Genomic DNA, 12,949 nt, shown 5'->3' on the forward strand with positions numbered 1-12,949 from the left:
TCCAATATACTTGACATGATTTCTAAGGAGTGGGAACTGCCGGAAAAACGCCTCAGCATTCCCTCTGAGATGAAACAGATTCCCCATAGAATGTGATTCTGTCAAGTGGGACATTCCCAAAGTCGACTCACAGGTGGCAAGAGTTGCAAAAAGAACCGCGCTCCCATTTGAAGATTCTTCACAACTGAAGGATCTGATGGACAGGAAAATAGAAAGTCTCTTGAAAAAATCCTGGGAGACTTCTACGTTAGCCTTAAAAGCTAATATTGCTTCAACCTGTGTAGCTAGAGCCCTCTCCCGCTGGTTAGGGGAGCTAGAGTCTCACATATCCCAGGGTACCTCCAGAGGTGAACTGCTGGGCTCACTACCTAGCCTTCTTAGGGCTACTGGTTTTTTGGCAGATGCTTCCATGGAAACCATCATAGTTGCCGCTAGGTCGCTTGTACAAACTAATTTGGCTAGGAGAGCCCTCTGGCTCAAGATGTGGTCTGGTGACATCACCTCCAAAGCCAAATTATGTGCCATACCCTTTAAAGGAGACTGTCTTTGGGTCATCTCTAGACGAGATCGTAGAAAAAGCCACAGACAAGAAAAAAGCTCTCCCAGAACAAAAATCCCTTAAGATAAGGTTTTTTCGTCCTTCACAGTCTCAAGCCTCTCAGAGGGGAAAAGGCAAAACCGGGAGGTGGAGCTATCCAAAAGGTGGAGGAAAGAATATTCTTATCCCCCAACAACAGCAGTCCCAACAGGAGAAGCGGTGACTTCGACCCAGTGGGGGGGAGACTCAAAATTCGTACCTCAGTGGCAAAATATCACCAATTGCCACTGGGTCCTCAATGTCATCAAAGAGGGCCTGTTAATAGAGTTCATTTCCTCCACTCCACGGGGTCTGAAGGTCACCTCCCTTCCCTCCCCGAGAGACCAATCAGTGTTGCTAGTAGGCCTCAGAGACCTGATAAGATCAAATGTGATCTCTCAAGTTCCAGAATCGGAAAGGGATCTGGGACATTACTCCCGACTATTTCTGGTACCCAAGCCTTCAGGCGAGGCCCGTATCATTATCAATCAACATGTAAGATACTGCAGATTCAAAAAGTAATCCGTAAAATCAGCCATTCCTTTGATAGGCCTTCAATCCTTCATGTCGACCATCGACTTAAAGGACGCATACTTCCATATTCCAATTCACCCGAGACACAGAAAATATCTAAAGTTTTCAGTGCAGAGAGAACAGCTGATAGAGCACTATCAGTTCAACGTCCTTCCATGTGGAATCTCCTCAGCGCCAAGAGTCTTCTCCAAGATAATGGCGGAAGTAGTGTTCTTTATCCGGAACCAAGGCACCTGTATAGTACCTTACCTAGACGACTTGCTGATAGTGGCCTCAACCAAGATGGTCCTAGAATCTCACATATCAAAGACTCTCAATATTCTAACATCCCTAGGGTGGGTCCCGCATCTGAAAAAATCCCAGCTATGGCTAAGGTCAAGAGATTCAGAGACATGAGGTCTCCTACGCTCAGGGAAGGCATGTCACTTTTGGGTTCCATGACAGCCTGCGTTCAATCAGTACCCTGGGCTCAGGCCCACTCCAGAATCCTTCAGGCTCATATTTTAGGGAACTGGAACTGCCATCCCAGCTCTTTGAACAGAAGGCTATACACGCCGGGTCGAATCAGAGCCTCTCTGGCCTGGTGGATAAACCTAAAAAAATCTTCACAAAGGTGTCAGCTGGACTCAAGTCCCGCTGACTACAGTTACATTAGATGCCAGAAAGAGGGGCTGGGGAGCCATGATAAACGACATCCCGTTCAAGGACTCTGGGACCAGTCAATGAGCAGGAAGTCATCCAACTTAAGAGAATTAAAAGCTGTAGAGGAAACCCTTCTCAGCAGCAAGTCATCTTATCACGGGACAACATGTCCGAATATATTCGGACAATATGACTGCAGTTGCCCATATCAGACATCAGGGTTGTACAAAGTTCAACAATTTAAAGAGTGTCTCCACCCGAATATGCTCCTGGGCAGAGAAAAACCTACTGTCACTGACAGCAGTTCATTTGAAAGGCTCTTTCAACACCCAGGCAGCCTATCTGAGTCGCCAAGATTTACAGCCAGGGGAATGGAACCTGAACAGTCGAAACTTCAAGATGCTGGTAGACAGGTGGGGTCTACCTGAAATCGACCTGTTTGCATCTTGCCAAAACACGCAGGTCGAAGCCGCCTTCTCCCTAAACCCCAGGGACAACTCCAGAGGAGTAGATGCTCTAGCCAAAAGTGGGATTTTCACCTGGCCTATGCGTTCCCACCAATTCCAAACTTGGCAAAAGTTTTACGGAAAATCTGAGAAAAACGATCCCCAACTATATTAGTAGCCCCGTTGTGGCCAAAAAGGAGTTGGTTCAACCTGATTATCGATCTACAGGTAGACGGCCTGGTTCAGTTACCGGTAGAAAACGACCTTCTCTTACAAGGACCCATTCATCATCTGGATCCTCAGAAGTGGAATCTCGCGGAATGGTTACTGAAGCCCAGGTGCTTAGAGCCAAAGGACTACCAGACCCAGTAGTTGCTACGCTTCAGAAAACCAGTAACCAACGCCTGTCTACAATAAGGTCTGGAAAAAGTTTTCATCTTTCTGCCTCCCTAATCTACCAGATCCCCTTAACCAAAATGTGTCACAAATCCTAGATTTTCTACAAAAGGGCTTAGAGATAGGCCTCAGGCCTAGCACCTTAAAAGTCCAGGTCTCCGCCCTCAGCTCTATTTTTTGATCGGGATCTGGCAGGTCATCGCTGGATTAAATGGTTCATGATGTCAGCCCTCAGAATGAACCCTAGAACACAGTTGATGGTTCCCTTATGGGACCTTAACTTAATACTACAGGGGCTCAGAGGTCCACTATTTGAGCCTTTATCCTCTTGTTCTCCTCAAAACCTTATTTAAAAAACAATCTTTTTGGTAGCTATAACCACGGCAAGAAGAGTAGGAGAGAGCTACAAGCCCTATCAATAAGAGAACCTTATTTGTCTATCAGAGACTACTCCATAGTACTTCATCTTGACCCTTCCTTTCTCCCGAAAGTAGTCTCTGATTTCCACCTTTCCCAGGAAATTGTCCTACCTTCCTTCTGCCAGAATCCAGCAAATTCAACAGAAGAGAGATTCCATACTCTTGATGTCAGACGTATTGTGCTATATTACTTAGAGCAGACCAGCTCTTGCAGAATCGATCAAAATCTATTTGTCCATCTCTCTGGACATAATAAAGGGAAAAAAGTGTTGAAAAGCACTATATCTAACTGGATTAAAAGAGCTATAGCAGAAGCATATCTTGCTCAAAATCTCCCTCAGTAGGGATCAAGGCCCACTCAACCAGATCCACTTCAGTCTCCTGGGCAGAATGAGCAGGTGCATCTGCAGACCAGATATGCAGGGCAGCAACGTGGTCTTCATTACATACTTTCTCCAAACATTATAGATTGGACATATTGTCCAATAAAGATTTAATCTTCGGCCAGAAAGTTCTCCAGGCCGTTGTCCCACCCTAGCGCCAAATTAGTTGGTATTCCTCCGCATGCAGTCGTTGAAGGCGACTAGAGAAAATAGAATTAGACTTACCGGTAATTCGGTTTATAGGAACCTTCCACGACAGCGCTAATTCCCTCCCTATATTCCTGGATAAAAATCTGGGATTCAGAGGTAAACCGGTGCTATGGTTTTCAGTTATAAGTCACTGGCAAGTGGGAGGGCCTTTTAACCTCTCCATATTTCCTGTTCCCCATCAGGGCAAAGAGGCAACCTCAGTATGCCATCATAGAAGGTTCCTAGAAACCAAATTACCGGTAAGTCTAATTATTTTTTTGTTTGTTTGTTTTCGTTTTTTTTTTTTGTTTGTTTGTTTTTTTGTTTTTTTTTTAGAGAAATCATAGTTTTATCTGCATTTGAAACTATAGCACCTAATGATAGACATCAAAACATCCTACAATAGACATGTTAGCATCATAATTACACCATGAAGCAATAAAAACAATGAATCTCCCCTCTAATCAGTCCTGAATGCAGAAGCCAGGTTCATATTCCTTGCCAACTGCTACACTGACACCTCTCCCCCTGCCAGTCGTTGCACTGATTACCCTTCCGCTATAGAGTTCAATAAAAACTGATCACTCACCCACAAAGTGCTCGATGTTTCAGCACCCCCTACTTCTCCTCCCTTGTCTGTCTACCACACTTCCCATGCCCTCCGTTCTGCTAATGACCTAAGATTAAAATCCTCAATATTCCGAACCACCCATTCCCGCCTCCAAGATTTCTTGCATGCTGTGCCAATATTTTGGAACGCATTACCCAGATCACTTTGATTAATCCCCAATACCCACAGTTTTAAGCATGTTCTAAAACGCATTTCTTTAGATTGGCCTATTGCCTCACCACACTTGCCTAACTATCCCTGTTTTTCCCATACAAACTTTCCTTCCAAATCAGAAGACTTGAATAATCTGTTCCAACATCCTCATGCACTTAACACCCCACTGTGTCTGTACTTGTACACATATTGTTGGTGACTGATTCATTTAGCATAACGCGAACATGTTAACATTGATGGTGACCATACAATAAAAGCAATTGCTACCTTCCACCTTTCGAGTCTCCCCTATGGCCATACAATAAAAGCAATTGCAACCTTCCACCTTTCGAGTCTCCCCTATGACCATACAATAAAAGCAATTGCTACCTTCCACCTTTCGAGTCTCCCCTATTTTCTCATAGATTGTAAGCTTGCGAGCAGGGCCCTCTCCTTTTGGTATCTGGTGATTTATGTGATCATTGTTATTCTGTAATGTCTTTTATTGTCTGTACAAGTCCCCTCTAAAATGTAAACTACCTCGGAATATGTTGGTGTTATAGAAATAAATATTTTTTATTACATTTTCTTTTACATCATGTAAATGTAATAATGATCTGTCATCAATATCCATTCGACCTGATGGAGCTAGAGAGGGATTCTCTCTTTCCATAAACCACTTGGATGCTCCTACCAATGCAGACTGCAGTGTCTAAGTTGGTAAACATCTGGGATTGGATTTATCAGTGTTTTTGCCGGTTAATTATACCTGTCACTACAAATGGTGCGGGCACTGACGACTTCTTCATAAATGTACAGCAAGTGTCCAAAACAGTAAATTGATGGCAAGGAAGGGTTAATGTTTGGTTACATTTTTAAAAATATTACTATAACCACAATTTTTTCATGTTAGTTTACTTTAGTCCAGTGATTTAAAAAATATATATAATAATTTAATCAATCTAGTTCCAACATATTATTAACACTGTTTTTGGTTTTAGGCCAAAGGAAAGCAAACCAGAAGATTACAAGAGGCAAAATAGCAAATATTTATTGCCCAATATAGTGGAAAAGAAATAGAATATGGAAAATAAGACAAAATAGCTGCCAAGAAATTTAGTGTAATATATAAAGATTGCTAAATTTTTGTTTTGTACATACATTGTTTAAATTCCTCCTGCTGATGCATATTTGCGATAATTGCTCCCGATCTTAAATATTAGAATTGAAAATTAGATTTATAGTCAAAATGGGAGAACAATCAACATTTGTCATATGTGCTTTTTAAAGGACTTTGTCATTGATGTTATATCTTCCTTCAATACAGTGAAAGCTGGGTTGTTTAATTAAAATGTATGAGTATAAACTGAACTTCTATGTTGTGTTTTTTTTTATCTTATTTTATTTGATACCATGAGCACCATTCCCTATTTGTGCACCTATAACACAGGTCTGCGACTAAAAAGCTATTTGATTATTTTCATCTAATTTCCATGTATTTTGGTGTGCTGAAAACCAAAAAAATATTGAAAAAAATCCAGGACGTCAGGATTTGCCACAAAATGCAAAATTCTCTTCAAATTTAGTATATTTTTCTCAATTTTTGGTATTTTTTTATCTTAGGGTTTTGAAAGTCAAAATTACTGTTAATAATTCACATTTAGAGAATTAAAGGAAGTAGGTAGTGATTAAATAAATACAAAAAATTAAATAAATTCTGTAAAAAGCAAATCAAGGCAGCAAAAATTGAGACAGGGAGACTCATTGCCAGAGAGAGTAAAAATAATCCCAAAATATTCTTTAACTACAAAAATAGTAAGAAACTAAAAAATGAAAGTGTTGGCCCCCTTAAAAATAGTCTGGGGGAAATGGTGGATGAGGATGAGGAAAAAGCCAATATGCTAAATGACTTTTTTTCATCAGTATTTACACAAGAAAATCCCATGGCAGACAATATGATCAGTGATAACAAAAATTCCCCATTAAGTGTCACCTGCTTAACCCAGCAGGAAGTACGGCGCCGTCTAAAAATCACTAAAATTGACAAATCTCCGGGCCCGGATGGGATACACCCCCGAGTACTGCAGGAATTAAGTACAGTCATTGATATACCATTATTTTTTATCTTTAGAGTCCATAATAACAGGGTCTGTACCACAGGACTGGCGTATAGCAAATGTGGTGCCAATATTCAAAAAGAAAAAGGTGACAAAAACTGAACTCGGAAATTATAAGCCAGTAAGCTTAACCTCTACTGTGGGTAAAATCCTGGAGGGCATTCTAAGGGATGCTATACTGGAGTATCTAAAGAGGAATAACCTCATGACCCAGTATCAGCACGGGTTTACTAGGGACTGTTCATGTCAGACTAATTTGATCAGCTTCTATGAAGAGTTAAGTTCCGGACTGGACCAAGAGAACCCAGTAGATGTAGTGTATATGGACTTTTCAAAAGCTTTTGATGCGGTGCCACACAAAAGGTTGATGCATAAAATGAGAATAATGGGGATAGGGGAAAATATGTGTAAGTGGGTTGAGAGCTGGCTCAGGGATAGGAAACAAAGAGTGGTTATTAATGGAGCACACTCGGACTGGGTCGCGGTTAGCAGTGGGGTACCACAGGGGTCAGTATTGGGCCCTCTTCTTTTTAACATATTAATGACCTTGTAGGGGGCGTTCAGAGTAGAATTTCAATATTTGCAGATGACACTAAACTCTGCAGGGTAATCAATACAGGGGAGGACAATTTTATATTACAGGATGATTTATGTAAACTAGAAGCTTGGGCTGATAAATGGCAAATGAGCTTTAATGGGGATAAATGTAAGGTCATGCACTTGGGTAGAAGTAATAAGATGTATAACTCTGCTTAATTCTAAAACTCTGGGCAAAACCGTCAATGAAAAAGACCTGGGTGTATGGGTGGATGACAAACTCATATTCAGTGGCCAGTGTCAGGCAGCTGCTACAAAGGCAAATAAAATAATGGGATGTATTAAAAGAGGCATAGATGCTCATGAGGAGAACATAATTTTACCTCTATACAAGTCACTAGTTCGACCACACTTAGAATACTGTGCACAGTTCTGGTCACCGGTGTATAAGAAAGACATAGCTGAATTAGAGCGGGTGCAGAGAAGAGCGACCAAGGTTATTAGAGGACTGGGGGGGGTGCAATACCAAGATAGGTTATTACACTTGGGGCTGTTTAGTTTGGAAAAACGAAGACTAAGGGGTGATCTTATTTTAATGTATAAATATATGAGGGGACAGTACAAAGACCTTTCTGATGATCTTTTTAATCAAAGACCTGAGACAGGGACAAGGGGGCATCCTCTACGTCTGGAGGAAAGAAGGTTTAAGCATAATAACAGACGCGGATTCTTTACTGTAAGAGCAGTGAGACTATGGAACTCTCTGCCGTATGATGTTGTAATGAGTGATTCATTACTTAAATTTAAGAGGGGACTGGATGCCTTTCTTGAAAAGTATAATGTTACAGGGTATATACACTAGATTCCTTGATAGGGCGTTGATCCAGGGAACTAGTCTGACTGCCGTATGTGGAGTCGGGAAGGAATTTTTTTCCCCAATGTGGAGCTTACTCTTTGCCACATGGGTTTTTTTTGCCTTCCTCTGGATCAACATGTTAGGGCATGTTAGGTTAGGTTATGGGTTGAACTAGATGGACTTAAAGTCTTCCTTCAACCTTAATAACTATGTAAAAAAAAAGAAAAGAACTTTCAGAGTGAACTAATTAAATCAGCATCAACATGTTGCAAGCTGAACGAGCAGGCTCTGACATGCTCGGCCTTGATTCAATTGTTTTATCTTGGTTCTCGCCTGTTCACACTTTTTCATCTCCGTTCGTGTTAGCTCGTCATATTCAACCGTGTTTCCCAAAATTACCATTATGGCTCAGCGGAAGTGTATTAATTCCCCTGACAGTTTCTGTTACATTTGTGATGAATATACAGTGTTGAAGCAACAGCTGAATATTACAAACTTTGTGAAAAAAGTATACTTCGCTTATTTGGGACTAAAGCTTGGAGATCAAGATAAAGCTTGGGCGCCTCATAACGTGTGCAAACGGTGTGTTGAGGACCTCCGAAATTGGTTCAAGGGTAAGAAAAAAGCTTTCCGTTATGGGATTCCTATGGTATGGTGAGAGCAAAAGAACCATAGTGACGATTGTTACTTTTGTTCATGCGATGTGAAAGGGTATAATTCAAAATGGTAGCATTCCATTTCATACCCCAATATTCACTCAGCAATTCGTCCCATCCCCCATGGCACAGATATACCAGTACCCAAGACCCCTGCTACCTTGGAAGAGATAACTAGCTCCGATGAAGGTGGAGTCATACCTGAACCAGATGATGAATCAAGTTCTGACTTTGAAGATAATACAAGACCAAAATTGTTTTCCCAGGAGGAGATGAATGATTTGGTAAGAGACTTGAATATTCCCAAAGATGCCACTCAGTTACTCGGATCAAGACTCAAAAGCAAGAATTTATTGTTGCCAGGAGTGTCTTTTTCATGGTTCAGACATCGTGAAAACGAGTTTGTTCCTTACTTTGCCCAGGAAGATAAGTTGGTTTATTGCATCGATGTCGAAGGTTTGATGGGTCAATTTAAAATCCAATATGATTCAGCGCAATGCCGTCTTTTTATAGATTCTTCAAAAAGAAGTCTCAAAGCAGTTTTACTCCACAACGGCGGTTTTTATGCTTCCATCCCTGTAGGTCATTCTGTACACCTCAAGGAAACCTACGAGAACTTGGAATTGGTTCTTCGTAAACTTAAATATGAAGACCACGGTTGGCAAGTGTGCAGGGATTTGAAAGTCTTGTGCATGCTGCTCGGGCAACAAGCTGGGTATACCAAATACCCTTGTTTTCTGTGTCTATGGGACAGTCGAGACCGACAAAATCACTGGACCAAGAAGAATTGGCAGCCGAGGGTGCTCACAGTTGGAGAAAAAAAATGTCCTCTGAGAAACTTTGGTTCCTCCCCATAAAGTTCTTCTACCACCTCTCCACATAAAATTGGGATTGATGAAGCAATTCGTAAAATCACTTCCAAAAGATGGAGAATGCTTCAAATACTTGGTCACCAAGTTTCCAGGCCTCTCGGAGGCAAAATTGAAGGAAGGTGTGTTCGTCGGACCAGACATTAGAAGGCTTATAGCTGATCAAGAGTTTATCAATACCATGATGCATCCTCAAAAAGAAGGGTGGTTTGCATTTAAAGAGGTCGTAGAGAAATTTTTAGGCAATAACAAAGACGCTGACTACAAAAAAATCGTCGGACGAATGCTGAAAGCATTTCAAGCTTTAGGTTGCCTGATGAGTTTGAAAGTGCATTTCCTCCATTCCCACCTTAACAACTTTCCTGAAAATTTGGGAGCTGTGAGTGAAGAGCAAGGTGAACGATTCCACCAGGACATTAAAGAGATGGAAAGAAGATACCAGGGAAGATGGAGCATTACAATGATGGCAGACTACTGTTGGACGCTTCAGAGAGACATTCCAGATGCTACTCACAAGCATAAATGTACCAAGAGAAGCCTCACAGGGAAGAATAATCGATTTTAGTGCATTAGTGAGCTCATTGCAGTTAAAAAAAAAAAATTATTTTCATGAAACATTTGTAATAAAAAATTAATTTTATGAGTCTATTTTCATTTATTTTGAGGTATTGTCTTATTTAAGTTGAACATCCGAAGAAAAAGAAAAGGTGGCACTCACCAAGCGATGTATTAAAAATCCTTTATTCTTCCATATATCGGAGTAAGGACATGCCTTTCGGGCTGCAGGTAAAACGAGAGGGTGCGGGGAGTGAACCGAACGACTGCCGTTTCGCGCACAATGCGCTTCAACGGGTCCAGGTCACCACAGTGCGATTGTATTTCACCGTTATAATTGCCATAAATATTCTTGTTAGCACATGGTGGACGTCAAACGTAGATAAACAATGAAGTAAATGAGAGAACAAAAAGTGGCACATGGACCTTTAGAAGCGCAAGAGCGTAAAACGGCCGTCGTCCAGTCGTTCACTCCCCGCACCCATCTCCTCACCAGCCGCCGCAGAAAATGTCTGTAATCTGCTAATCGCAAATAGCAACACTTATACTGCACAGAAGGGTGAGTGACACTTTTTCTTCTCTCATTTACTTCATGGACTTTCTATTTTATAAGTTGTGCACCACCAATGTCAGTAGCTAACCTCTGAACGTCCTGATCTACAAAGGATCGAGTAAACCTATATATCTCTATGTGAAGTACAGCATTCAGTGCCGTTCACACCCATCTTTCTCTTGAAGCGCTTTGTAAATAAACAATGGCACGCTGTCATGTCCGGACCAGTCACCTCGTCCATCACAATTCATACATTGCCTCACCACCAATGTCGTATCGTATAACATAGAGTAGTCCCATGTCCAGGCTGCACCAGACATCCAAATATCCCAGCAAATCCCATTAAGAATAACAATATCGCTACCTGCTCAATTCACATGAGGACTGCCATTGGCCCATATGACAGAGCCACTGACAGACCCGCAGGCGTAGTAGAGACACCTCGGAACGAGCAGGCTCTGACATGCTCGGGCTTGATTCAATTGTTTTATCTTGGTTCTCGCCTGTTCACACTTTTTCATCTCCGTTCGTGTTAGCTCGTCATATTCAACCGTGTTTCCCAAAATTAGCATTATGGCTCAGCGGAAGTGTATTGATTCGCCTGACAGTTTCTGTTACATTTGTGGTGACTATACAGTGTTGAAGCCACAGCTGAATATTACAAACTTTGTGAAAAAAGTATACTTCGCTTATTTGGGACTAAAGCTTGGAGATCAAGATGAAGCTTGGGCGCCTCATAACGTGTGCAAACGGTGTGTTGAGGACCTCCGAAATTGGTTCAAGGGTAAGAAAAAAGCTTTCCGTTATGGGATTCCTATGGTATGGTGAGAGCAAAAGAACCATAGTGACGATTGTTACTTTTGTTCATGCGATGTGAAAGGGTATAATTCAAAATGGTAGCATTCCATTTCATACCCCAATATTCACTCAGCAATTCGTCCCATCCCCCATGGCACAGATATACCAGTACCCAAGACCCCTGCTACCTTGGAAGAGATAACTAGCTCTGATGAAGGTGGAGTCATACCTGAACCAGATGATGAATCAAGTTCTGACTTTGAAGATAATACAAGACCAAAATTGTTTTCCCAGAGAGACACTAATGATTTTTTGGATAAAATTGAGAATGTGAATGTGACAGCTGACACAATATTGGTTTCTTTTGACGTTGTCTCCTTATACACCTCGATTGAACATGCTGAAGGTTTGGCGGCCGTTGATGTGGTGTTGTCGGGCTCGGACATGGGGAGGGGGCTGTGCACGTCTGGTCCTCACACTGCTTGAGTTCATCCTCAGGAGGAATTTTCTTTTTGGGGATGACTACTACTTGCAGTTAAGAGGTACCGCCATGGGGTCCAATGTGGCCCCTACTTATGCTAACATCTACATGGCGGTACTTGAGGAGCAGTACGTGTACAGTTCTAGATATTGGCCCCATGTCCGGGCTTGGTGGCGCTACATCGACGACGTCTTTGTAGTGTGGGAGGGACCATTACAGGAGCTTCTTGATTTTCATTGTGAGCTCAACAACATTTTTCCTGAGTTAGGATTTACAGTGACGCATTCAAATGAATGTGTTCAATTTTTGGACACATTGGTCTATAAAGATGGATTCTCTTTGAAGACAGATCTGTTTGTCAAGGGTACAGACAGAAATAGTCTGTTGCAATTTAACAGCCATCATCCTAGGGGTATGGTTGAGTCCTTACCCTGGAGCCAGATGTTGAGAGTTCGCAGAATTGTGACGGATGACTCACTTCTTGATTCAAGGTTAGATGTGATGTGTAAGAAATTTATTGATAGAGGCTATCCTGACAATACAGTTGCAGACCATAGGAGGAAGGTTAAAAATGTGTCTAGAACAGATGTAAGAAAACAGAATAGCAGGATTAAAGATAGACGGATCCCATTTGTATCCACTTTTAATACGGCAAGTCACCAAATGAATATCTTGGTTAAACATTGGCATTTATTGCGAGAAGATCTTCCTGGAGTAGATGAATTTACTCGACCCCCCCCATCTTCTCGTTTAGGAGGGTTTATAATTGAAAAGATAGGCTAGTTAAATCCGATATAGGCCCTGAACAGACAATTGTACAAAGGTCTATAATTGAGGACAACACAATTAAATAGATAACCAGCAGGGGAACTAACTAACCCCTAACAAATACCCTATTCTTGTCCACTACCTACTAGCGGGGGTAGGCACCCTAAATTACTGCGGTTGGCGCCCCCGCTCCTCGAAGACTGGCCCTACTGGCCCTGCAGATACCCTATAAACCCTAGAAGGTAATGGCACAAAAACACATCGACCCAAAAAAACAAAAATAACATAAAAAATAAACAAAATGGTTTGTATAGATAATAAGAAAACAAACCCAGCAAAAAAACTCAAAGTAGTTATAGCCAAAGGCTGTGGACCCTTAATAGGGTATTCATCTACAGTATATAGTTTTT

The 12,949-nt window shown here is 41.6% G+C and overlaps 1 protein-coding gene across 3 annotated transcripts in view; it reads left to right on the forward strand.

Moving 5' to 3' along the window:
* Positions 1-5,720, forward strand: part of UCHL5 (ubiquitin C-terminal hydrolase L5) — a 329,337-nt gene extending 323,617 nt beyond the window's left edge. For all 3 annotated transcript variants that reach the window (XM_077278008.1, XM_077278006.1, XM_077278009.1), the window contains one exon: positions 5,351-5,720. In XM_077278008.1, the coding sequence (XP_077134123.1) occupies positions 5,351-5,392 (42 nt within the window). In that variant the 3' untranslated portion in view covers positions 5,393-5,720. The remainder of the gene's footprint in view (positions 1-5,350) is intronic.
* Positions 5,721-12,949: the final 7,229 nt, after the last annotated feature.

Source organism: Ranitomeya variabilis, chromosome 8 (assembly GCF_051348905.1).
Source record: "Ranitomeya variabilis isolate aRanVar5 chromosome 8, aRanVar5.hap1, whole genome shotgun sequence".
Lineage (NCBI taxonomy): Eukaryota > Metazoa > Chordata > Amphibia > Anura > Dendrobatidae > Ranitomeya > Ranitomeya variabilis.